At 41.1% G+C, this 27,569-nt stretch overlaps 1 protein-coding gene across 1 annotated transcript in view; it reads left to right on the top strand.

Annotated features, from left to right (window-relative positions):
* Window positions 1–27,569, top strand: part of Cdc123 (cell division cycle 123) — a 43,279-nt gene that overhangs the window by 1,577 nt on the left and 14,133 nt on the right. Inside the window, exons 2-7 of the mRNA XM_042686042.1 lie at window positions 4,145–4,216; window positions 5,406–5,463; window positions 5,636–5,668; window positions 8,676–8,771; window positions 9,459–9,565; window positions 17,945–17,993. Of these exons, the coding sequence (XP_042541976.1) occupies window positions 4,145–4,216; window positions 5,406–5,463; window positions 5,636–5,668; window positions 8,676–8,771; window positions 9,459–9,565; window positions 17,945–17,993 (415 nt within the window). The remainder of the gene's footprint in view (window positions 1–4,144; window positions 4,217–5,405; window positions 5,464–5,635; window positions 5,669–8,675; window positions 8,772–9,458; window positions 9,566–17,944; window positions 17,994–27,569) is intronic.

The raw sequence follows: 27,569 nt of genomic DNA, 5'->3' as shown, positions 1-27,569 counted from the left end.
TGTCAAAGCCATCTGTCTGGCTTTGAATTCCCAGTTCCATCAGCATTTTCAGTAAATTACTTAATCGCTCTAACCTCATTTAGAAAATTAAGGAAATAGGATTTGCTACAGACATTACTTGAGACTCTCTCTCTGTATATATACATATATATACACATATACATATATATGTATATATACAGAGAGAGAGAGAGAGGGTGTGAGAGTGTCTTTCTGGGCCATAGTAAACACAGAAATTTTGCTAGCTATGTTTTGTATTTAATAAAAATCTCATTGAAACAAAATAACTTTAGTTCTCTTAAAAGAAGCTGAAATTGTAAAAGAAACTAACATGAGATTTCCTGGCATCACTGCAGTCCACAGCTAAGCGGCGCTGCCTAGAACTATACTGTTTTTCTGCTTTTAACCCACTTCTTCAGTCCGTGTAGTTCTGTGATGATGTCACTGAACCTCAAATAGGGCAGGACCCCCTCCACAACCTAGGACAGTCAGGTGGAGTTCTGTGGTGACCACCAGCAGCTTTAATGCTGAGAGACCACATTCTCATTATTGACTCAGCATTTTTACTTGATATTTATTAATATGATTCAGAGATGACTATATAAACTTATTTTCGACAAATTTTAGTACTTTGACTCAGTCTTAAGAATAGTTAGCTAGGGGAAGTTTTGTCTAGCCATTTTTTCTTTTGAAATCAGTTTTTCCCCCTAAAATGTGAAGATTGTATTGAATAATCTTTTAAAAGCCTCTTCACTTCTGAAATTCCATTTGAAGCAACTTATCTCTATGCTTACAGCTATGTTTATTTGATATGATAACTGTTTTGTCACTTAATTCTCTTACCTGCCACATGGGCTTCATTGTGTTCTCCCCTGCCTTGTGGCTTTCTCCAACAGCCAACTGAGTTCTATGTAAAGTGTGTTTGGTGCTGGCTTGTTTATGCCCCCCCGCCCTTAAAGGCATATTTCATTTCTCTTTATTAGCACTTGCTATATCTATATATCATGCAATACCTGTCATATTGTACTGCTTTTATTCCCCTTTTATACCTCTGCCCCCTCATACGTTTTAGTGTCTTCCTTGGTTTTAATGTAGGTACAAGATAATGTCATTAGGATGGCCTTAGAAACATGATTGTGGGACTAGATGAGTCATGAGAGGTGTGCAGAAGCTACCATTGTGTCACTTAACATCTAAGAATTCTCCAGTTACCAAATAGGAAGAATATGCAAAAATAAATCACAAGGGAATCAAACAGTATCCAAATGAGTCCAGGTAAGGGACAGTGAAACCTGAAGGAAGAATCTAGATTGAAGTCCGGGTTGAAAGTGTGACTTAAAATCAATGATTGAATCAATGATCAGGGGACATAAGATGCTATTAGCATAATGAGAGGGTCCTACCAGCTCTCACTGTGGTGATGCAAATTGCCTGGAAACCTTAGGACTCACATCTTGCTAACATTTCTCAGTCTCAGGGCCCTGAGAAAGTGAAGTTCACATCTCTTAAGGCCATTTCTTGGGATGATATTGTTTGTTTAGTGGATGTCTTGAACCAGAATTAAATATGGAAGCAATGAAATAATTTACACAGAATAATTTTATTATGTTAAATTTAGATACTAAATTTAACTGATTAGCCTTGTGATTCTAATTAAATTGCATAATTTGTTTAGAATCATGATCACTTGTGTATTGTATTTGTAAATTGTCAAGTTTTTAAATAGTATTGGAATTGTTTCAATAAATTTTCATTTTTAAGAACCTTAGTTTCACTACACTTAGCTTGTAAGAGTTAAATATTTGGAAAGGCTCATTTGCAATCAGACAATGGATTTTGAAATCCATTTTTTGAATAGATTTTTTTTAATCGGTGGAATTTATTTTTGAGGATTGAAGTCAAGGCCTCAAAGTTTATTATTTGAGTTAATTAAATTATTGTTATTTATATTTTTGGTCAGCGTCTGGGCTTTAACTTAGGGGCCTTAATCTCACTTAGCTTGTTTGCTTGATTGGTTCTCTACCACTTGAGTCATGCCTCCAGCCCAGAATTTTCCCTAGTTAATTAGAGATGTAATCTTTTGGCAGGTTTTGAAAACATATTCTTTAGATCTGGAAAGCCTCCATATTTCAGATTCCTAAGTAGTTTACAGGGGTAAGCCACCAATGCCAAGTTCAAAGTTTAAAATTTTAAAGAAACTTTTAAGTTACAAGGGCTCACTTGAAATTGTTTAAAATTTAGTAGATTTAGGTAGGCTCTGTTGTCTTATGCCTGTAATCCTAACTACTCAGGAGACTGAGATCTGAGGGTCATGGTTCAAAGCCAGCCTAGGCAGAAAAGTCTGTGAGACTCTTTTTTTTTTTTTTTTCCTGTCGGTCGTGGGGATTAAACTCTGGGCCTGAGCGCTGTCCCTCAGCTCTTCAGCTCAAGGCTAGTACTCTACCACTTGAGCTATAGTGCCACTTCCGGTTTTCTGGTGGTTTATTGGAGATTAGAGTTTCACGGACTTTCTTGCCCGAGCTGGCTTTGAACCGAGATCCTCAGATCTCAGCCTCCTGAGTAGCTAGGATTGATTACAGGCGTGAGCCACTGGTGCTTGGCTGTGAGACTCTTATCTCCAATAAACTACTCAAAAAAGTTAGAAGTGGAGTTGTGTGGTTCAAGTGGTAGAGCACTAGGCTTGAGCAAAAGAAGCTCAGTTACAGTGCCCAGGCCCTAAGTTCAAGCTCCAGAACCAGCAAACAAGCAAACATCCCACTCCCAATTTAGTAGATTTACAACGTTAGTTGAAGAGATAGACTTTTTTTTTCTTTCTTTTTTTTTTTTTTGTCAGTCATGGGGCTTGAACTCTGGGCCTGGGCGCTGTCCCTCAGCTCTTCAGCTCAAGGCTAGCGCTCTACCACTTGAGCTACAGCGCCACTTATGGTTTTCTGAATGTTTATTGGAGATAAGAGTTTCACAGGGGCTGGGAAGGTGGCTCAGTGGTAGAGCACTTGCCTTGCATGCCTGAGGCTCTGGGTTTGATTCCTCAGCACCACATAAGCAAAAAGAAAAAAGCCGGAAGTGGCACTGTGGCTCAAGAGGTAGAGTTCAGGCCCCACGACCGGACCCCCCCCCCCCAAAAAAAAAAAAGTTTCACAGACTTTCCTGCCGGGGCTGGCTTTGAACCATGATCCTCAGATCTCAGCCTCTTGAGTAGCTAGGATTACAGGCATGAGCCACCGGCGCCCAGCGAGATAGACTTTTGAATGTGAAATTGTAACTTTCGTAATATTAGTCTTATAAAACTAAAGAAGCCCATGAATAAGCTCTTTCTTTTTACTGTGCACAAAACCATTTGCTATGTGACAAAAAACATGTTTAGTAAATATGTGAGGCACATAATTCGATGTTGTACTATTCTCCAAAAGCAGACTATAATTTTTTCACTTCTTAGAAAATAGTCACCTTAACATCAAAATATAATCCGAGCATTCATTTTGGGTATCTTGGACTCTTTACACTGAGCTACATTCCTAACCCTTTAACTTTTTTTTGTTGTTGTTGTTGGTCATGGGGCTTGAACTCTGGGCCTGAGCGCTGTCCCTCAGCTCTTCAGCTCAAGGCGAGTGCTCTACCACTTGAGCCACAGTGCCATCTCTACCACTTGAGCCACATTGCCACTTCAGGTTTTCTGGTGGTTTATTGGAGATAAGAGTCTCACAGACTTTCCTGACTGGGCTGGCTTTGAACTGTAATTCTCAGATCTTGGCCTCCTGTATAGCTAGGATTATAGGCGTGAGCCACCGGCACCCAGTACCCTTTAACTTCTTAAAGAACAGAATCACTATACTTACTCAGAATTGTCTAGAGCTTCCTGATTTCATATGTGATTCCCATCCAGTTCTTGGGATATGTATGGAGTCTTTGTTTCTTTCTTTCTTTGCCATGAAGATTAATGTACTAATTATGTGAACTACAATCTTTATTTATATTCTACTTTTCCCTAATTACCTGTGTTACCAGATGCATGCTATTAATATTTTCTACTTCATATTAAAATAAAGGAAACAGCTAGTTCAAAAGTTAGTCAGATGCAGACCTTTTTTCTCTCTGCTGGGGTTGGTCTTTTGAATGATGCCTGGTTTTGATATGTGTTTTTCAGTGTTATTCTTCCACTTCCTCAGAATGTGAAGGATTATTTACTGGATGATGGAACTCTGGTGGTTTCAGGAAGGTAATATATATCAGAGTAAAATTCTTTAAATTTTGTCATAAAGAAAGGTAATGATTAAATCTCAGCATTTAGTATACAAAACAAATGAGTTAGTTCACCATTCTCTTGCTTTGTCCTAGGTGCTTTGTCAACACTCAATTTATAGTTTCAAAATTGAATATTTTCCCCTCTAATAACAACTAGTTGTCAAGTTGAGCAATTTTCTCTGATCTCTGTGTTAGAGTAGGGCCTTTTCCTTCCTCCCTCCCTCCCTCCCTCCCTCCCTCCCTCCCTCCCTCCCTTCCTTCCTTCCTTCCCTCCCTCCCTCCCCCCCCTCCCTCCCTCCCTCTTCCTTCCTTCCTTCCTTCCTTCTTTTCTTCTCTTCCTTTTTCCCTTATTTTTATAATGCTTAGGATAGAACCCAAGGGTCTTGCCCATAATAGACAGTAGTCTACCATTGAGCTCCCCTTCTCCTTTTTTCTTTAAGATAGAGCTTCTCTGTTTAGCCCAGGATAGCCTTAAACTTATTCTCCTCTCCCTGCCTCCCTGGGGATGAGATTATAGGAATAAACCACCATGCCTGGCTGATTATACAATTTTCTTCTGAGGGTAACAGAAAGATGGGTAGGGCATTTTATATCCTTTTGAGTTTATATCTTCTGTTTTTAGAATAGAACGTCATTGTCTACTGCAAACAAAGTTATACAAGAGATCTCATTTTTATACCTCAGCATATTGTCCTCCATAGTTGATCTGTCATGGCCCCTTCCACATCTTCCATAGCTGTTTAGGTGGTTCCTGTTTTTGTAGGGAAGACAGAAGGGTCTTAGTCCACTATTTTCTGGTAGCATACTGTCATTAATTCCATATATGTATATAATAAAGTATATAATTATATACTGTTATAATTATACATAACAGTATATAATTATATAAGATATAATTATGTAAGATATTTTACATGGAATTAGTATATAATATATTTTTGAATTCTCTCAAAAAATGAATTCCTTATATAGCTCTCCAGTTCTTTTTTTTTTTTTGGGTCCAGTCATGGGGCCTGAACTCTGTGCATGGGCGCTGTCCCTCAGCTCTTCAGCTAGCTCTCCAGTTCTAAGGATGCTTTTCTGAATAAACTCAGTATGGTTGAAATTATGACTACATAGCACCAGGTCTTTTTCTCCTGTAATTTTTGCTTTATATTTTTTAGGGAAGATACACCAACACCTTCTCACCCGGACAGTGATGATGAGGCTGAAGAAATACAGGTTGGTAGAAAACAGTCTGTTCTGTAGACTATTGTAATTTAAAGTCTTAATTTTTGCATGGTATAGATTACGTTCAGGGAAAGATACCTCATTTTTAGGTGGAACATTGCCTTTGGAATCCAAGTTCAATATTGAAACTGAATGTTTTGTTTCTGTCCTTTTCTCTATGCAGTGGTCTGATGATGAAAACACAGCCACACTTACGGTAAGAACAAAGCAGTACCAGCACCACGCCAGCCTCACAGCTTGCGTGAGTGTTAGTCCCAAGGGTTAATGCCTGCTGAAACATCTACTAGTCTTTGGGCTATTATTTATTATTCTGAAAAGTAACCGTAGTCATTGTTTAGCAGGAAAAAAATGCTTTTTCTTCTTGATTGAAACACATAGCTAATGCTTTGCCTTAATTTTTCTGCTATGCTTTGGGTTTGGGCATATTGGCCTTTTTTTTTTTTTTTTAATCTGTGAAAATAGAAAAATGAAGCTTGTTGGAACTGTTGTAAGAAGTAGTGAGAGGCTGGGCGCCGGTGGCTCACGCCTGTAATCCTAGCTACTCAGGAGGCTGAGATCTGAGGATCATGGTTCAAAGCCAGCCTGGGCAGGAAAGTCTGTGAGACTCTTATCTCCAATAAACCACTAGAAAACCAGAAGTGGCACTGTGGCTCAAGTGTTAGAGTGCTTGCCTTGAGCTGAAGAGTGCAAGGACAGCGCCCAGGCCCAGAGTTCAAGCCCATGACTGACAAAAAAAAAAAAAGAAGTAGTGAGAGGGCTAAGGACCAGTGGCTCACACCTGTAATCCTGGTGACTCAGGAGGCTAAGATCTGAGGATCACAATTCAAAGCCAGCCCAGGCAGAAAACACCCATTAAATTCTGGTCTCTAACTAAGCACAGAGAAAAAGAATAGAAAAAGAAGCCAGAAGTAGAGCTGTGGCTCAGGTAGTAGGGTAGTAGCCTTGAGTGAAAAAGCGAAGGGAAAATACTTTGAGTTCAAGCTCCAGCATCAGCACAAAAGTTATGGGGGGAAGCAGAGAGAGTGTGAAAGAGAGTAATAGAGGAGGTAAGGCTAATTGGGATGCATTGTATACATGTATGGAAATGACACAATGAAACCTCACATGTAGAACTAAGGTATGTTAGTAATAAAAATATTTTTATAGCATAGATGAAATGATTAACCAAAACAAAACAATTTTTTTTTAGTGCCGAAGATTAACCTGAGGGCTGCAAACATACTAATTGAGTAAGAGATATAGCATCCCCCACTCCCTACATCTGTCTCTTATCACAGATAAAGCTTCTTAAACCTTGAAAAAGGCTTTTTTAAAAATAAAAAGTACCAATAAACCACCAGAAAACTGGAAGTGGTGCTGTGGCTCAAGCAGTAGAGTGCTTGCCTTGAGCTGGAGAGTGCAGGGACAGTGCCCAAGCCCAGAGTTCAAGCCCCACAACCAACAAAAAGAGAAGACGGACCAGAAAAAAAAAAAAGCGTATTCATTTCATTTGAGTCCAGCCTTCATGACTTAATTGCTTCCCAGAGGACCTATCTCTTAATTTTGCCACCTGGGGCTTAGAATTCACCATGAATTTTGGAGGGGCACAGATATTCCAATCAGAGCAGAGTACATGTGCACACATGTGTATGTTTTCCACGTTCTGTGCACCAAGGTGTGGAAAGAGTGACATAGATCTTGCACAGTGAGCATGGGTTGAGCCCTGGTTTTGACATAGGAATACCATTTTCTGCCAAACTAAAGCTTCTTGGAGGGATTCAAGACTGAGGTTGGGGCAGTAAAAGTTCAACCCCTGTATACCCGCCTCAAAATTGAAGAAATCAAAGGAACATAGATGCAATGACATTCTTTTAAGTAATTAGTAGATACTGCTTTTAACCACTCTGAATGACAGACTTTTTCCTTGTAGCATAATTGGCCTCAAGCTCTCTCATCTTTGCTCATTAGCCTCCTGCTTAACCTGTTTCCAGGGCTGGGGTCAGCTTAGTGGTAAAGCACTTGCTTATTGAGCATGTATGAGGCCTGGGAACCGATCCCAGCACCACTAAACAAATAAAAACCTGACAACAAAAAACTATCTCTAGTTTGGAGATAGATTATCATCTTTTAAATTTATGTCTGCAATTCATTGCGACTTTTGTCAGAATTTTTTTCCCTCGAAACTGGCCTAAGTGGAGTTATTTTTGGAGTGTGGTTAATTCCAAGCCTACTCTAGCTCCAGCAACACCCCCACCTTCCCCCATACCTTTTGAAGTTATGATAGCACTTCCTCCCTCCACCCTGAACTTAAAGGGATATTGCAGCACAGTGTCTGTGGAGCACTATGGTGATTTCTTTGTGCTCTGTCTCTCCTGAGCATTGGCTTCCCCTCTTCCTTTTTCTTCTCTGCTGTTCCCCTCAACTGCAGGCAGTGCATTCTGGTAATCATGCTTAAGTTTCTTTTTATCTACAGTATTTCTAGTACTTCATGGTTGAAATAAATACTTAGAAGGTTTCAGTCACTTGTATACATTTTGTATTTTTTTTTTTACATCTACCAGAAAGAAAAGATATTTTATCTTGACCAATGCCCTATTTTAGAGTTTTGTTTATTGTCAAATTTGTCTGGAAGTGTTTAAACACAAATTTATTACAGTTTATTTTCATTCTAATGAAACATTTTGAGGACCTGTCACAACTCTCTTCCTACAAATGTGAAAGCTGAGGTGTCATAAGTCGAGCTGCTCAGGAGGCAGAGGGAGGAAGATTGTAGTCACTAGCTGTCCATGCCAAAGCGCAAAAGTCTATCTGAAAAAGTAAAAGCTGAAGGACCGGGATGTGGCTCAAGGCTCTGAGATGAGTCCCCTGTGTAGGGAAGGTGGAAGAAAGCATGGTGTTGTTCCTGAGACCTGCAATACACGCACAATTGTTACTCTGTCTCCTTTCACTCCATGAACACCGGATTTATGTCATTGCACAGAAAGAACCATTCATTCTATCCTCACATCCCAGCTGTGTGGTGACATTTGCCTGACTACATTTGTGGGGCTTCAATTGTTTTGTAGAATGTCATTTTATGTTCCCTTTCTGCTACACATTATTTTATTACTGACTCTTGAGTGCAGACATTTAAATAGTACTTAATGTTCTGAGATGTGCATTCTATTTTTCATGTTTACTGTGAATGGTGTTGACTCGTTCCATGATTTCTTCTTTCCCTGCAGGCCCCCGAATTTCCTGAGTTCACCACGAAAGTCCAGGAAGCCATCAACTTGTTGGGAGGCAGTGTCTTTCCTAAGCTCAACTGGAGTGCCCCGAGGGTAGGCCCACCTGCGTATTTCCTGTTGCCTTTCCTTTAGACTTTGTGGGTGTGTGAAATAGTATTTGTTCTGCCATAAGACAGTCTCCACCTCTTGTGTTGCTGACTGTGACAGGATTCTGAAGTTCATTCCATGTATTATTTATTAATTTCTTGAAGCATTATGGCTGCTATTCTTTCTTGTTTTGCTCCTACGTCCAAAAACTTCACTGTTTGAAGTTGTGATGATTAAAGTATCTCACCATTTCCCTCCCAGATTTGCTAGACATGGGTCTTAACCCCCCCCTGACCACCCAAATTAAGGAGTTTGGCTGCCCTTCTCCCAAAACAGGACAGAGACAGTGACTGCTTTTGTTCTTGGAGAGTCATGGGGAGGTTGCTCTACTGCCATCATCTTTTAGCTTCAGGGAATTTGATATCTCATTCTCCCCGTCTTCCTTCATCAGTCAGAGAAACATTGGAAGGCGACTGGGTCCTGGTTGAGGCAGGAGGACCACAATGCGCCTCAGTGTGTGACTGAGTGTCAGCATGTGGTGGTCATCAGCCAGGCAGTGGGCATGCTTCTCCTGTGGACGAGGGTCATTTGACAGTAGTATTTCTCTTCTAGTCCTTGAAGTGGTAACATTTTGAGTCATTCATAACAGGGGACATGCGCCACTCAGTAGCTATCTTACACTTTCTTGTTTAGGATGCCTACTGGATAGCAATGAACAGCTCCCTGAAGTGCAGAACCCTCAGTGACATCTTTCTACTTTTCAAGAGCTCTGATTTCATCACTCGAGACTTTACGCAACCGTACGTATGTCTTTTTCCTCTATGCCAGAAATTCCAGTGCTGTTGTACATTTTTTCTCATGGTAAAACTCTATTAGTTCTGGTGGTATTATAAACAAGAGTCCCATACTATAAAATGATTTCTTGTTTCCCAAACAACCTAGTAAAGCTTACAATAAAATCTGTACAATGGTTATCTCCCAAATATCAAGGACTTTTTATATATTTGCACATTAAATATTTTAGCATGTTTTTCTTATAAAACCAACATGTTTATCATAGAGAAACCACATGGGGAACAACTGCTAAACAAGAATGGCAAGCCAGCCAGATGTTTGGTGCTCATGCCTAAAATCCTGGCTACTCAGGAGGGTGAGATCTGAGGATCATGGTTCCAAGCCAGTCTGGTCAAGAAAGTCCATGAGACTCTTATCTCCTGTTAACCACTAAAAAAGCTGAAAGTGGGAGCTATGGCTCAACTGGTAGAACACTAACCTTAAGCACATGTACAGAGCCCAAACCCAGTGTCAAGCCCCAGGATCCACAAATAAATTCTTAAAAAAAAAGGTATGGTAGCTCACACCTGTAATCCTAGCTACTCAGGAGATTGAGATCTGAAGATTACAGTTCAAAGCCAGCCCAGGCAGTTAAAGCCTGTGATGCTCTTACTATAATTAACTACCCAAAAGGCCAGAAGTGGAGTTGTGGCTCAAGTGGTATAGCTCTTAGCTTTGAACACAAAGGCTTCAGAGAAAGCACCTAAGCCTGGAGTTCAAGCCCCAGGACAGGCACCAAAAAAGAAGAAGAAGAAGAGGAAGAGGAAGAGGAGGAGGAGGAGGAGGAGCAAGAGGAGGAAGAAGCAGAGGAGGAAGAGGAAGAGGAAGAAGAAGAATGGATAGGCACCCATGAGCTCAAATAGCTATATATCCTAGCTCAAATAGCTATACAGTGCTGAGGTATAATACAAACATACTTGCCTTCAGTTGCATGCAGGCCTTCTGTAGAATGAGAACCAATTAGTATATAGAGACATCTTTGCGCATCCTTGATTTCCTGAACAGCAAGAAGAGTTAGAATACCAAAACTTTGGTGCTTAAGCTTTCCCTGGTTCAGAACATTTCTTTTTTTTCCACATATGAATTTTTTTCCTCTACAATTAGGATTTTGTTCGTGTGAGGCACAATGTTATAACCTTCCAAAATTGTTTTGTTTATTTGTTTTGTGGAAGAGATAAGTCTCAGTATGTCACCCAGGCTTGACCCAAACTCCTGGGTCCAGGCAGGACCTGGACCTTCTGAGTGGCCGTGACTATAGGCACATGCCACCGGGCCCAGTCATCTTATACCTTTTCTCTTGTTTCCTTTTTCTTTCTCATATTTTTTTTTTTTTCTCTCTCTCTCTGTCTATGTCTGTCCCTTAACTTTCCAACTTTTTTTTTTTTTTAAGCTTGAACTCAGGGCCTAGGCACTTCCTTGAGCTTTTTTGCTCAAGGCTTTTGTTCTACCACAGCTCCACTTCTGGCTTTTTAGTGGCTAATTGGAGATCAGAATTTCATGAGCTTTCATATCTGGGAAACCATAATCATCAGATCTCAGTTTCCTAAGTAGCCAGGATTACAGGTATGAGCCACCAGCACCTGGCTAACTTTCCACCTTTTCTTAAAAGGTTCACTAGTTCACAAGTCAACTAGTGTAGATTTTCTCCTAGTAAATACATAATAATATCTAGGGCAGTTGGTCATTTTAGAACTTGAATAACTTTATTTCTGTTACTTGTAAAGCTTTAGCGATGTAGTTTTCCCATTTCTTTTGAAATGATGGAAATGTAATCTCAATCAGTGGATGTGGATAGTCCCTGAGTTGTCAGAGTGAATTCACGGATTAGCCTCTGGGTGTACTAATGCGGTGATTCTCTTCCCTGCCCCTACCTTATTGGCCCGAATTACAGACAGGCTTACTGTACAAGTGAAAAATACTGCAAGTCACATACCCAGTGCTAGCATCCACCCCCTTGTTCCAGCAGACAAGACTCAGCAGATAGGACTCAGCCTCAGCCTGTATGCTTTCTGCTAAGCTAGCCTCTGGTTTCTACCTCCATCCAGCCTTGTCTTGCAATTTATACCTCTTAATCATAGCATCTGCAAGGATTCTTTCTCATCCATTTTTTCCTATTTCCTTATTTCAGAGGACACATCCTCCTTGTCTACACCCCTGGTTCTCTGATTGTCCGAGCTCCCCATCCCCATAGTCCCAAACACGTATCCTCACCACGGACTGTGCCCAGGCTGTGAGGATTTGGACCAGTGGGGTGGAAACCATGTGTTGGCCAATTAGGAAGTGCACAGAGAGGAAGCCTGTTCTTTGTTGTGTGTTTTTTAAAATTTCTTTATTGTTATTATAGAGCTGATATACAAAGGGCTACAGTTATTATTATTTTTTTTGGGGGGGGGGGTCTGGTCATGGGGCCTGAACTCTGGGCCCGGGTGCTGTCCCTCAGCTCTTCAGCTCAAGGCTAGCACTCTACCACTTGAGCCACAGTGCCACTTCCAGCTTTTTTCTTTTTTTGCTTATGTGGTGCTGAGGAATCGAACCCAGGGCTTCATGCATGTAAGGCAAGCGCTCTACCACTGAGCCACCTTCCCAGCCCACCTACAGTTATTTAAGTCAGGTAAAGAGTGCATTTCTTTTTGGACAATGGCACCCCTTCCCTTGCTCTCTCCCAGTTTTTCCCTCCTGGTCCTACCCACAAGTTGTATAGTTTGTTTTCAGCGTAATGTCCAGTGAGCACTCTTGCTGCATTTGTTTACTCTTTAAGACATTTGCCCATCTATAGTAAGAGCATTTGGCTGGCGGGAAATCCAACCTGGTAAAAGTTGAGGGAATGACTTAGGAAGGAGCTTGGATAGAAATAAAAGAAAAAAGTAACCTTTCTATATGTCATTAGTTCTGTTTTTACATGTATTTCTTTCCGTTTTCAGCTAGAATCTTTTTTATTTTTTATTTTTTTCTTACTTAGTGCTAGGGATTTGAACTGAAGGCCTTGCAAGGCTGGCACATTACCACTGAGCCATGCCTCCAGCCTCATTTTGCAGTGATTATTTTTTTAAGATAAGGTGTCGCAGTCTGCACACTTTAGGCTTGCCATCCTTGCTGAGATCACACGCATGCACCACCACATCCAGCTTTTCTCCATGGGATGGGGTATTGCATACTCCTTTGTCCAGGCTGGCATGGCACTGTGATCCTCCCAATCTCAGTCTCCTTCACAGCTTGGGATATAACGGTACACACCACTGCACCAGCTTGGATTGAAAAGGAGTCTCAAGAGGCTTTCTGCTCTTGGCCTTGAACCACAATCCTCCCACTCTCAGCCTCCCAAGTGGCTAGGAATACAGGTGTGAGCCACAGCAGCTCTTTTCATTTTTAAAAATGTGGACCTAGAATGTCGTTCTCCATAATTTCATAGCATGTTAAAAATAGGTAGGCATAATTTCATAAATATATTTTGTTTTCTTCAAAATTAAATTGTCACTGTTTTATCTGAGAATTCTTCACATTGTAGATTATGTAACATTTAACATTTAGCAACGTATTATTTCAAGGGATTTATGGCTTATAGAGGAACTATAATTTTGTTTAGAATTCAGTATAGAGGCTTCTTTTTGACCTAGAATATAAATTTGTGACTTTGGTTTAAAAGTACTTTGTTGATACCATCTTGAAAATTTCACTTGACAAAAATCTTCTAAACTAATGTGGACCCAGGATAAAATTTTAGAAGTGAGATTTTTTTTAAACTTACTTTCTCAGAGTGTAGGTGAAATGAATGTAAAAGAAATCTAAATTATTGTTTGCTGTAACTCAGCTAAGCCACTCAAATGTTGACGTTTGTGTTTGGACTTTGCAAGATGGCTCAGCACTGTTCTCTCCCTTCAGGAGGGGTATTGACCATCTGGGTAATCATCTTAATCAGGAAAAGCCTTGCACAGTAATCTCCTAGACCACATATGTTCTTCTAAAACCTGTGAGCATTAAAGATTATCTGACAGAATGGCAAACTGCAAGTGTACTAGAATATTTTCTCATTTTTAAGTGGCAAGGTGAGGATTACCCAAGGACTGAGATCAATATTTATAAAAATGAATTAAAAAAATAGATAATGAAGACCTGTGTCTTAGAATTGCTTCTTTAGGTCTTACTGTGGTGTTTTTTGTTTTGCTTTGTTTTGTTTCTTAAAGCAAGTGAATATAGAACTTTAACTTGTCTCACTTTTTTTTTTTAGAATAATACATTCATAAAATTATCTTTATTATCAAGTTTATAATATAGCACCCACTTAAAATCACATTTCAAAAATTAAAATGGTAGTAGTTCTATTACTAAATTGACCATCAAGATAAGGTCAGATTATTTTGTTTGTTCTAATTCCTTTGTCATTCTTCCTGTTTCTCTTCTGTACTTTTGACATATTTAAATTGAGAAAATATAGGCAGGGGCTGGGAAGGTGGCTCAGTGGCCAAGCGCTTGCCTTGCATGCATGAGGCCCTGGGTTCGATTCCTCAGCACCACATAAGCAAAAAGAAAAAAAGCTGGAAGTGGTCCTGTGGCTCAAGTGGTAGAGCTCTAGCTTTGAGCTGAAGAGCTGAGGGATAGCTCCTAGGTGGAGTTCAGGCCCCACGACCGGACCAAAAAAAAAAATTAAAGAATTAAAAAAATATATATAGGCAGTTCAGTTTTATCATAGTAATAAATTACCGGGTGATTAGAAGCTAAAATCTTAAGTTTTAAAGTAAATTTGAGCTGGGCACTGGTGGCTCCTCCTGTAATCCTAGCTACTCAAGAGGCTGAGATTTGACTATTGCATTTCAAAGCAGAAAAGTCCAGAGGACTCTAATCTCCAATTACTTACCAGAAAAGCAGAAGTGATGCTGTGGCTTAAAGTGGTAGAGTGCTAGCCTTGAGCAAAAGAGCTCAGGGACAATGCACAGGCCCCAAGTTCAAGCCCTATGAATGACCCTCCCCCCCAAAAAAATTAAATTTGAATTGGCCATAGTCCTGGGAACATAGCTCAAGAGTAGAGTTCTTGCTTTGTTTGCATAAGGCCCTGGGTTTGATCCTACCTCCTACCCTACAAAAAGTGTGTCATAAACAGTTTTTTTCTGTTAAGAATAATTCTGTTACCCCACAATATTTTGTCCCTCATAATATTGTATGGACTTTTTTTTCCAGTTGGTCATGGGGCTAGAATGCTATTCCTGAGCTTTTGTGCTCAAGGCTAGCACTCTACCACTTTACAGCTCTGCTTCCAGTTTTCTGGTGGCTGATTGGAGATAAGAGTTTCCTGGACTTCCCTGTCTAGGTTGGCCTTGAACCATGATCCTCAGATCTCAGCTTCCTGAGTAGCTAGGATTATAAGCAGGAGTCACTAGTGATTAGCATGGATTTTATTTTTGCCAGTTCTGGGGCTTGAACTGAGGGCATGGCACTGTCCCTGAACTTTTTGCTCAAGGCTAGCACTCTACCACTTGAGCCACAGCACCACTTCTGGCTTTTTCTGTGTATGTGGTGTTGTGGAATTGAACCCAGGGCTTCATGCATGCTAGGCAAGCACTCTACTGCTAAGCCACATGCCCAGCCCAGATACTTTTTTTTTTATTGTAGTACAGTTTTCCTTTAAAAATTTTAAAAGGACTCAGGAAATATGTTTCAAGGATTAGTCTTTGTAAAAAAAAACTCAAAGTCATTAGCATTTTTTACTAATTAAAAAATGTAGGCTGTTAAACTAGGGGATCAATTGGGGTTTAAGTCTAGGGAATCTGTTGAAATAAAACATACACTGAACTGTGAAAAGAAGGGAGAGTAAGAAGACCCCTGCAGAGGCCCAGAGCTGCCCACACACCTCCTGCCACTTTCCCAGCTTTAGAACTAGGGCTTCCAAAATAGTCTCCCCTTCCAAAATAAATATGTCTGGGCACTCTGAACTGGACTCTGTCTGCTCTGTTGTGAAATATCGATCCAGGTCACTCTGGCCCTGCTCTTGTTTTGAAACGTGTGTTCTAGAGGCCGTGGCATACTCTGAGAGTCGGTGTGAATGCAAAGGCAGAGGAGAAGGAAAAGCCTGACTAGCTGTCTGTGAGTTTGGTTGCAGTAGTAATTTAAGAATCACTCAGTCTTACCTAGCATTTACTGTGGAAGCAGCCAAGATCCTCCAGAAAAGTTACAGTATATGTACTTAAACAGAAGGTACTTTTGTTTAAGAGTTTTATTCTACCTGTACTTTGACTATGACCTGTCACATTTGTGTTGTGTTGGTTTTCAAAACTTTCCAGATTTGGGAGCATATTAGACTTTTAGATTCTCAGATGAGGGATTCTCAACTTCTGATTCGTTTTAACCTCTCATCCATAGTTCACATTCCTCAAGCATTTTCCTTCTCTCCTTTATGTACATCATCTAATGCAGAGTGCCGTATTATCTCTATAGAGGCCTATCTCCAAACAGAATTGGTCATGAAGAGCTCTAGAGAAATCATTAATGCTTTCTTCTGATCCTGGCATGATCAGAGGAGGAAGAATGGATTTTCTAAAGATAAATATGATCATTTTTGTTAACTTGACAGTTTATGACCTCAATCTTATGAGATTAATTTTTATTTTAAAAATCTTAAATAAGAGCTAGTTTTCTAGTTTTAAATCATACCTTCTCTGAGTAGCACCCCTTTAAATTAGTTTGATTTGAAGCAAGAGATTGGCCTTTTTATCCTCCTTTCATTTTAGTCATCTTATATTGATTTCTAATTTTTTTTTTTTGGTTTGTTCCAGGCTAGCCTGGAAGTCACTGTGCAGCTTAGTCTGCCTTGAACTTTCCATCCTCTGGCCTCAGTTTTCTGAGTGATCCCCTCATTGTTCATTGAGACTGTCTCAGCAAGCCTTGTCAGTAGCATCTCAGTGTCATGTTGGCAATTTTCCCCCAGATTATTAAGTCATAGGGACATTATGCATGAATGTAAAGATCTCCCTAGTGTAACCAGAGATGTTTTATAATTCCCCTTTGTCCCTAGGGGCAAAGAAGACCCTTCCTGATCTGGACACTCCTTGTTCTAAGTTTCCACCCCATATTTGTAGATCCCCCTTGCGCTGGACACCCTGTGAGTACTGAGCTCATGCAGTACTTTGAGTGCTGTGGGACATTTCTCACTCCCTTCCCTGACTTAACCCATTTCCCTTTTTCACTACTGCCTCCCCTCTCCCATGACACTCAGCCAATCAGTTCTTCCTTAGAGTGTTTCATTTTATTTTGCCAGTGTTTTGAGTACATGTGTACTTGTTAGCTCTCTGCATCAGAGTAACCTTTCAAAGGACAAAGACGTCAAAGTCATGTTAGCATTCTAGATACTTCACCCAGTTAAGGAAACTCAGTGGAGGACTGGACGGTTCTGTCATACTACTTTGTTGTTGTTGCTGGTTGTATGGCTTGAACTCTGGGCCTGGGCGCGGTCCCTGAGCTCTTTAGCTCAAGGCTAGCGCTCTACCACTTGAGCCAAAGCGCCACTTCTAGTTTTCTAGTGGTTTATTGGAGATAAGAGTCTCATGGACTTTCTTGCCTGGGCTGGCTCTGAATTGTGATCCTTAGATCTCAGCCTCCTAAGTAGCTAGGATTACAGGTGTGAGCCACTGGCGTCCAGGTGCCCAGCTGTCATACATTTTTTTTATTTTTGTTGGTCATGGGTATTGAACTCTGGGCTTAGGCGCTGTCCCTCAGCTCTTTAGCTCAAGGCAAGTACTCTACCACTTGAGTCTCAGCGCTACTTCTGGTTTTCTGGTGGTTTATTGGAGTTAAGAGTCTCACAGACTTTCCTGCCCAGGCTGGCTTTGAACTGTGATCTTTAGATCTCAGCCTCCTGAGTAGCTAGGATTACAGACGTGAGCCACCAGCGCCTGGCTGTCATACGTTTTTATATGGCAAGTGGAGAAGAACGAAATGGACTGTGTCCTTAGATGGCAGAGTCACTGCTGGCTGGCTCAGCTGTAAGAATGCCATGAGACTCACACTCAGTGCAACCAGCCTTTATGGGGGATTTGGAGGTTAGAAGCTGCTCTTTTCCTCTTGGCTTGGTGCTAAATTTGGACTGGTTTTGGCTCTTAGTTTCTTTGTCTTTTGACAGAAAAATGGAGACCATGCTGGTAACTGATTATATAAGCATTCATTATGTTGTATTTGAGGCTTAAATAAGATAACATCTTAGGGTATGTAGGCATCAAATAATGCTTAGCAAGTATTCATTGAACTTGAATTAGTCTCCTGTTTCTAAATACTTGACTCTTGGGTTAAATGTAAGTAATATAAATGCCTAAGCAGATTACTGAAAGAACAACCCACGTTTCCCTTTTTTCTTTCCAAAGATTTATTCACTGTACTGATGATTCTCCAGATCCTTGTATGGAATATGAGGTAAGCAACATTTTCCTCTTACCTGACATTGATCATCCTAGTTGAAGAAAACATTTGCTACTTTTTTTTTTTCCTCCAGTGCTTGAGCTTGAAATCAGGACTCTGCATGCAAGGCAGGTGCTCTGCCAATGTGCTACCTTTCTAGCCCCTGGTGTTTTGAGATAAGGACTTCCTGTGTGGTGTAGTCTGACCTCAAACTCGTGATCCTCCTGCTTCAGTGCTGGAATTATAGGTGTTCACCACCATACCCAGCTAAAAATTGCTATATACTCCTAAGAAAAAGAAGTGGTGGTTTTTGTATTCATTTCTCTGGGAACCTTTGAATTTTTAATTTAAGAAATTTATTATAGGCAGGGAGAAGAGTAAATGAGAAAAAATACTGGAGAGGGTAGGGTAAATTATGTGTGGAAGTTTCACGATGCAACCCCCTGGGCTCACACCTATAATCCCAGCTACTCAGAAGGTTGAGATCTAAAGGATTGCAGTTCGAAGCCAGCCAGGGCTAGAAAAGTCCGTGAGATTCTTATAGCTCTAATAAACTATTCAGAAAAAGCTGGAAGTGGCACTGTGGCTCAAGTGGTAGAGTGCTAGCCTTGAGCTGAAGAGCTGAGGGACAGCGCTCAGGCCCAGAGTTCAGGCCCCACGACCAGACCCCCCCCCCCCCCCAAAAAAAAAAGAAAAAGGTCAGGATGCAATCCCTTATTATATGCAATTTATATTTATATGCAATTTATATTTATATGCAATTTATATACGCTATGCAATACATACTAAGTGATCCCCAGCACAACCAAAGCAACAACAAAAAAGTTAGTTTAGCTCCAAGGCTGAGGAAGGAGGATCTTAAGTTGTAGGTCAGTCTGAACTACGTAGTGAGTTGTGGGTTACCTGGAAAGATCTTGTCTCAGAACACAACACAATAAAACAAAGGGGAAAAGAGAGTGTGGTAGAGGAGGGTGAGATTGATTGGAATATATTATAAACATATGGAAATGTAACAGCTCCCTCTGTAAAACTAAAGTAAGCTAGTGAAAAGTTAAGACCGACCAAAAGCTAGTACTTGGGTGTGGGTGCATGTGTGTAAACAGCTATAGTTATTTTGATTTACCAACAAATAAGCAAGCAGTTGCAACACATGGACAGTAGCACAGCACTCTAGGGTCTGCTCACTCCCTCTGTCCCTCTTCAGGCAAGCAGCACTCCTGTCTAACTTCCTGTCTGCCTTTTCATAAGTGAACTTAGAAGTTCACATCCAAAGGATAGATTTTTAAAAATATACACAGATACCCGTAGGATTCTGCTTGCAACTTTTTCCATTTATTTACCTGAAGAATATCACTTTCCAGCTCTTTAAGTCAGATTTTAAATCCTGTGGACTACCATGATGATGATATGGAAGAGCAAAGAGCAAATAAAGAGCAAGTCACTTGTGATCAGATCTGTTGGTTGTTTTTTTTGTTTGTTTGTTTGTTTTCTTTTTGCTCCAGTACTGAGGCTTAAACTCAGCGTCTAGACTCTGTCCCTAGGTTTTTTTGCTCAAGGCCAACACTCTACCACTTAAGCCACAGCTCTAGAAAATAAACCCTAAGCTATGTATTCAAATGGTTTTTTTCTTTCATGTGATTGTTTCTAACACATTTATAAGATTATTTTTTTGTTGCTTTGTATGTCCCTCTCCCACGGTATAACCCCTGCTTTCACTGTATTTGATGTTGTTATAATTTGTGGAGGGGAAGGGAAAAAACAAATCGTTTAAATAGGGATACAGGTGGACCCATTGCAACAATGAGATGTAGAAATTGTTAAGTTGAAAACGAACTTTACAACTTTGGTAGGGTGGGGGAGGAGGGTTGGGGTGGGAGGAGGTGGGGGAAGGGTGGGATGGGAAGGGGAAACAAAGGAGGAGGCTACAATGCTTGATAAGAAATGTACTCATTATCTTGCCCATGTAATTGTAACCCCTCTGTACAGTATTTTCTTTTTTTTTTTTTTTTTATTGTAAAGCTACTATACAGAGGGTTACAGTTACATGAGTGAGGTTATGAGTACACTTCCTCTTGAACATTGTTACCCCCTCCATTGTTTTCCCCCTACCATCCCCTCCCTCCCTCCCTTCCCTGAGGTTCTTTTTTTTTTTTTTTTTTGATTGTGATTAAATGATTACATAATTTCAAAGTCACAAGTTCATTCTAACTTCCCTGGAGCAAATTGTCTACCACAGTCTGTAATATATAACAGTGTTCACATGTTATATACCATATTTGTGATCAGCAGCATGGGGATATTTAGTAGTGGTTCAACCAGATGAGCGGGAGTTCTTTGTTTCTCTGTTAGTTTTGTCGTATCACCTAACCTTTTGGATTTAGCATCCACTTATGAGGGAGACCATGTACCGTTTGTCTCTTCGTTCTTGGCTTACCTCGCTCAACATGATTCCTTCTAGCTCCATCCATTTCCCTGCAAATGCCATTATTTTGTCATTTCTAATGGCTGCATAATATTCCATTGTGTATAGGTAGCACAATTTTTGGATCCATTCATCTGTGGTGGGGCACCTAGGTTGTTTCCATATCCTAGCTATTGCGAACAGTGCTGCAATAAACATGGAGGTGCACGTGTCCTTGTATATTGGTTCCTGTTGTTCAGGGTAGATGCCTAGAAGTGGTATGACTGGGTGGTAAGGGAGGTCAATCTTTAGCTTTCTAAGGACCCTCCAGACTGCTTTCCAAAGTGGTTGTATAAGTGTACATTCCCACCAGCAGTGTAATAGGGTTCCTCTTTCTCCACATCCCCTCCAGCATTTGTCGTTGGCTGATTTGTGCATGTGGGACATTCTGACTGGGGTAAGGTGGTATCTCAGGGTTGTCTTTATTTGCATTTCCTTCACCACCAGGGATGATGAACATTTCCTCATGTGTTTCTTTGCCATTTTTATTTCTTCATTTGAGAAGTCCCTCTTTAGTTCCCTTGCCCATTTAGTAATTGGTTTGTTAGGTTTGGGAGGGATTAGTTTCTTGAGTTCCCTGTATATACAGGATGTTAACCCCTTGTCTGATATATTGCTGGTAAATATTTTTTCCCAATTAGTTGGTTGTCTTTCTAGCTTAGTTGCGATAGATTTAGCTGTGCAGAAGCTTTTTATTTTAAGGTAGTCCCATTTGTCGAGTCTCTCTCCAACTTGTTGTGACCCTGGGACTCTGTTCAGGAAGTTCCTTCCTGTGCCTATTAGTTCAAGTGTCTCTCCTACTCTGTCCTGCAGTAGTTTCAGAGATTCAGGTTTAATGTTAAGGTCTTTAATCCATTTTGAGTTGATGTTGGTGCATGGTGATAGGCTGGGGTCCACTTTTAGTTTTCTGCATGTGGCTGCCCAGTTTTCCCAGCACCAGCGGTTGAAGAGGCTGTGTTTCTTCCATTGTATGTCTTTGGCTCCTTTGTCGAATATCAGCTGGCTGTAGGCCTGTGGATTTATATCTGGATCTTCTATTCTGTTCCATTGGTCTTCGGGTCTGTTTTTGTGCCAGTACCATGCTGTCTTTGTGATTATAGCTCTGTAGTAGAGTTTGAAGTTCGGCATGGATAGCCCTCCCATATTGTCTTTATCCCCTAGAATTGTTTTGGCTATTCTAGGTCTTTTGTTGTTCCATATAAATTTTTGGACTGTTTTCTGTATTTCAGTGATGTACGTCATTGGGATTTTAATAGGAATTGCATTGAATTTGTATATTAGTTTTGGAAGTATCACCATCTTTACTATATTAAGTCGGCCTATCCAGGAGCATGGGAGGTCTTTCCATTTCCTAGTGTCTTCTGCAATTTCTTTCTTTAACTTTTTATAGTTCTCATTAAATAGTTCTTTTACATCTTTGGTTAGGTTAATTCCTAAATATTTTATTTTTTGGGAGGTTATTGTGAATGGGGTTGCTCCCTTTATTTCCCTCTCTTCCTGTGCGTTATCAGTGTATAGGAAGGCAACTGATTTTTGTGGGTTTATTTTGTATCCTGCTATTTTGCCGAAGTGACTTATGATTTCTAAAAGTTTGGGGATGGAGTTTTTGGGATCGTGGAGGTATAGTATCATGTCGTCTGCAAAAAGGGATAGTTTCACTTCTTCTTTCCCTATGCAGATCCCTTTAATGTCTTTTTCTTGCCTTATTGCCCTGGCTAAGGGTTCTAGGACTATGTTGAAGAGGAGTGGAGACAGTGGACATCCTTGCCTTGTTCCTGATTTTAGGAGGATTGGTTGTAGCTTTTCCCCATTAAGTATAATATTGGCTATTGGTCTGTCATAAATGGCTTTTATTGTTTTTAGAAATGTTCCTTCTATTCCTATTTTCTCCAGAGCTTTTAGCATGAATGAATGTTGAATTTTATCAAAGGCCTTTTCTGCATCTGTGGCGATAATCATGTGATTCTTGACCTTGGCTCTGTTGATATGCTGGATTACATTTATTGACTTACGTATGTTAAACCATCCCTGTGTCTCTGGGATGAAGCCTACCTGATCATAGTGTATTATTTTTTTTATGTGTTTCTGGATTCTGTTAGCTAGAATCTTGTTAAGGATCTTTGCATCTGTGTTCATCAAGGAGATTGGCCTGTAATTCTCCTTTTTGGTTGGGTCTTTGCCTGGTTTGGGGATGAGTGTGATATTGGCTTCGTAGAATGAGTTTGGGATAGCTCCCTCCTTCTCTGTTTCTCTGAAGAGCTTGAGGAGTATGGGTATTAGTTCTTCTTTAAAGGTCTTATAGAATTCTGCTGTGAATCCATCTGGTCCTGGGCTTTTTTTTGTTGGAAGACTTTTGATAGCTTCCTGTATCTCATTATAGGATATTGGCTTATTTAATTGGTTAACTTCTTCTTTGCTCAGTTTGGGTAACTTGTATTTCTCTAAAAATGCATCCATTTCCGCCAGATTTTCTTCCTTTAGAGAGTATAGCTTTTGAAAGTAGTCTGTTAGAATTGTTTGGATATCTTGGGTACGTGTTGTGATGTTTCCCGTGGCATCCCTAATCCTATTAATATGGGTTTCCTCTCTTCTTTTTTTAATTAATCTTGCCAACGGGCCATCAATTTTGTTTATTTTTTCAAAGAACCAGCTTTTTGTTTGGTTTATTTTGGTTATGGTTTTCTGATTTTCTAATTGGTTAATCTCTGCTCTCAATTTGGTTATCTGGCTTCGTCTAGTAGCTTTAGGTCCCATTTTTTCTTGTTTTTCTAGCTGTTTTAGTTGCAACATGAGATTATTTACTTGGTCTGTCTCCATTCTCTTGATGTGGGCACTGAGGGCAATAAATTTGCCCCTCAGGACTGCTTTTGCTGTGTCCCACAAGTTTCTTTGTGAGGTGTTTTCATTTTCATTGAGTTGTAGGAAATGCTTTATTTCTTCTCTGATCTCTTCTGTTACCCAGGCCTTGTTAAGGAGTGTGCTGTTCAATTTCCATGTATTAGAGAAATTTCTGCGGTATGCTTTGTTATTGAGAGCTAGCTTGATTCCACTGTGGTCAGATAGGATACAGGGGATTATGTCGATCCCTTTGTATTTGCTTAAGTTCCTTGAATGAACTATGATATGGTCTATTTTGGAGAAAGTTCCATGAGCTGCTGAGAAGAATGTGTACTGTGTTGTTTTAGGGTGAAATACTCGGTAGATGTCAGTTAATTCCGCTTGAAGTATGGCCTCACTTAATTCGGTAGCTTCTTTGCCAATCCTCTGGTTGGTAGACCTGTCCTTTGGTGAGAGTGGCGTGTTAAAGTCTCCTAGGATTATCGTATTGGGATCTATTTTATTCTGTAAGTTTGAGAGCATTTGTTTAACATATCTGGGTGCACCGATATTTGGGGCATATAAGTTGATGATGGTTATATCCTCCTCTTGGATTGTTCCCTTTATTAATATGTAGTGTCCGTCCTTGTCTTTCTGTACTGATTTTAATGAAAAGTTTATTTTGTCAGATATCAGGATAGCTACACCTGCTTTCTTATTGGGGGAATTTGATTGGTAGATCCTTTTCCACCCCTTCACTCTGAGTTTGTTTGTATGTTTGGCTGAGAGGTGGGTCTCCTGAAGGCAACAGATGGATGGGTCTTGTTTTCTGATCCAGTCCTCAGTTCGTTTTCTTTTAATTGGCGAATTCAGCCCATTTATATTAAGAGAAAGTATAGAGAGATGCATTGTTGTCCCTGCCATTCCGTTTTCCTAAGTTTTTCTTCTTTCCTTTCCTCCTGTGCTTGCTCAGTTAGACTTTGAGTAATGCCTGTTTGGGGCAGGTCCCAGTTCCTGGTTGCTTTCTTCAGGTTGTGTCCCCCCTCTTAGAATTCTTTGTAATGCTGGCTTAATGTTTATGTATTCATTTAGTTTTTCTTTGCTATTAAAAGTTTTCAGTTCTCTATCGAATGTGAATGCTAGCTTTGCCGGGTATATCAGTCTGGGTTGGCAGTTATTGGCTCTCAGGGCTCGTATGGTGCTTTCCCAGGCTTTTCTTGCATTCATTGTTTGTGTGGAGAGATCTGCAGTGATTCTAATTTTTTTCCCGTTGTAGTATAGCTCCTTCTTCATTTTTGCTGCATGCAGGATTGTTTCCTTATTATTCAGATCCATCATTGTTACTATTATGTGCCTAGAAGTGTTTCTCCTGGGATCTTGCTTGTTGGGTGTTCGATAAGCTTTTGTGATGTAGTTAAGATGGTTGTTTTTGAGGTGGGGAAAATTTTCATTGACTATCTTGTTAAATAGGTGTTGCATTCCCTTGCTCTGGAATTCCTCACCTTCGTCCACTCCGATTATGCGAAGGTTAAATTTTTTAGCATTATCTGCTTGCTCTTGAATTTCCCTTTGGTTTAATTTGAGTGATTTTTCCATATCTGTCACTTTTTGGTCCAGTTGGTGTATTCTGTCTTCTGTATCTGACACTCTACCTTCCATTTCATTCACTCTATTGACTGTGGCTTCTATTGTGGTTTGCATGGTGGAAATGGATCCCTTTATGGATTCAATGTTGGTTCTCAGAGTACTGATCTCACCTCTCAATGAGGTGAGATCAGTATGCATTACCTCTAATTTGGCGTTTATCTCACTTCTTACTGAGGTTTATGCAGCTTCTATTTTTGCATCCAACTTTTGTTTGATATCCTGTATATCTTTTGATAGTTCATCCTTGTGCTCTTTCAATTTCTGATCCATTTCTCGCTTTATTTCTTGAGTCATTGCCTCCAGCAACCCTTGGATGTAGTTTTTGTCTTCCATTCCTGCTTTGCTCCCACTGGGGCTCTCCCCTGCGTGGCTGCTGGCTTTTGAGGTGAGCTTGCTGTCCTGGGTAGTGGTAAACCTTGTGATTTTTCTCTGTGATTTTCGCATGGGGGTTCAGGAGACTGCTCTTCAATCTTGTTTTGGTGTGTCTGTCTTTGTTTGGTTGCTGATTCTGTATTGGTAGAGAGAGTCTGTGCCTGATCTGGATTTTGTTGGGAGCCTATTTCCAGCTGCTATTCTGACTTACTTAGGATTCTCAGCTCTCTGCTGTAGCAATTCCCGCCTTTGGAAGGGTTGAGCAGCCTAGACTGCTTGTGTTTGCTCCTGCGGGTGCTCTTGGGAAGATCAGATGTTCTGGATGCACTCTCCCAAATACTGGAGTCTGCTATGGGCTCCTGATGTGTTTTTGCTTGTTTGTTTTGGGCTGGTTGTGGGCTTGAACTCTAGGTTTGGGTGCTGTCCCTCTGCTCTTCAGCTCAAGGCTGGCACCCTACCATTTGAGCCACAGCCCCACTTCTGACCCTTTTTGCTTTGTTCAGGCGCCGGTCCCCGGGCCTGGTTCCGGCCCCAGCCTGGAGCGCGCTCGTTAGGCCTGTGCTAATGTGTATACCACCTAGGTTATGCAGCCTGGAGGACACAGTTCAAATTTCTTCTACTGTTGGTAGTCTTGACCCAGGGGCGCTGTTCCTGGCTTGGGCATTTAAGCTCCCTTCCAGGGGCGCTCTTGCTCTGGCCTGGCCAGCAGAGTGTGCTCCACCAGCTGGTGGAGCTCTCGAACAGTTCCCAGTTTTAGTGGGTCCTGTGGTCCGGGTGTTGGGGTAGGGAGTCTAGGTCAGGGTCTGGGGATTCCCTCCAGCTCTGGTCTCCCTTGATGGATTCCCTGTCCCCTGTTGGGTACTCACCCTGTAGGTCGTCAGTTGTTGTTGCAATCCGAGTTCAGTTGGGGTGGTTCGGGCTGGGTTGGGCGGCCCCCCGCCGGGTAGTTGCGATCGCGATTGGGCGGGTGTTCTGCCGACAGGTCCCTTTGTCGCGGCTTTGGCGGGATGGAGCCTCTCTGCTCCGGTGGAGAGTGAGGGGTGGGGGTGGGATCCTCGTGGAGACTCCCGGCTGGTAGGTTTCTCTGTTCCTGGCGATCCGCTGTTCTGCAATCCGGTACCTGGTGATCTGCAAGCAGCCCTCTGTGTCTCTGGGGCTCCGGCAGCCCCCGCCGGGCCGGCTGGCCGGCGGCTTGGCGCACTGCCGCGCGGCCAGTAAAGGTTGGGGGAGGGGTCTTCGCTCTTCTCTGTTCTGAAATTCTTCTTTTCCTCTCTTTCTTTTTTTGTTATTTTCCACCTCTGGTTTTTCTCTGAGTGTTCGTCTTTTTGTTGTTGTCAGTCTCTTGGGGAGATTAAAGGTTGGAACTCGAACTCTCTTTTTGGTTGGAGAGAGCTGTGGCGTTTCCCTACTGCCCAGTCGCCATCTTGGTCCCCCCTTGTACAGTATTTTCACAATAAAAAAAAAAAAAGAGTCTGATGGACTTTCCTGTCTAGGCTGGCTTTGAATCTTTAGATCTTAGCCTCCAGAGTAGCTAGGATTACGGGCTTGAGTATCTCAAGAAGGTAGTGCTTTGGGGAGAGGCAAAATTAGAAACTTCCTTTTGTGTCATCAGCACAAAGTAGGAAGGCAGAGCAGGTGCTTCCTGGATAGATCAGTAAAACAGATTTGTCAGTGAACCAACAGATACAATGCATTATGTACTTATAAACAATGTTATATAAAAGACTGTGTAGCTGTAGCTCACGCCTGTAATCCTAGCTACTCGGGAGGCTGAGAACTGAGGATTGCAGTTCAAAGCCAGGGTAGGACAGCCTGTGAGACTCTTATCTCCATTTAATCACAGAAAAAGCTGGAAGTGGAGCTGTGGCTCAAGTGGTAGAATGCTAGCCTTGAGCTAAAAGGAGCTCAGGGACAAAGTACATTTCTTTTTGGATAATGGCTCCTCTTCCCTTGCTCTCTCCCAGTTTTTCCCTCCTTCTGTACCAGTTTTCCCTCCCATCCCCACCTACAAGTTGTATGGTTCATTTTCGACAGTGTCTAGTGAGTACCATTGCTGCGTTTGTTTACCCTTTGTCCCTCTATTTCTGTGGATCACTTTGATTTTTAACTTTCCTTTCTTGAAGTGTGTGTGTATATACAGTGCACACTCTCTTTATAAATACCTTCATAAAGTCCATAAACTTTTTGTTTCCCAGAGAGTTGTTGAGATGGGGTCTGGTATGGAGAATCCCTCTGGTTTCTGCTTCTCAAATGCTGAGATTACAGGCATAGGCTACCACACCTAGCTCTTCATA

The sequence above is a fragment of the Dipodomys spectabilis genome, unplaced genomic scaffold (assembly GCF_019054845.1).
Source record: "Dipodomys spectabilis isolate Male_0828 unplaced genomic scaffold, ASM1905484v1 ptg000096l, whole genome shotgun sequence".
Lineage (NCBI taxonomy): Eukaryota > Metazoa > Chordata > Mammalia > Rodentia > Heteromyidae > Dipodomys > Dipodomys spectabilis.
This window is presented reverse-complemented; position numbering and strand designations above follow the sequence as displayed.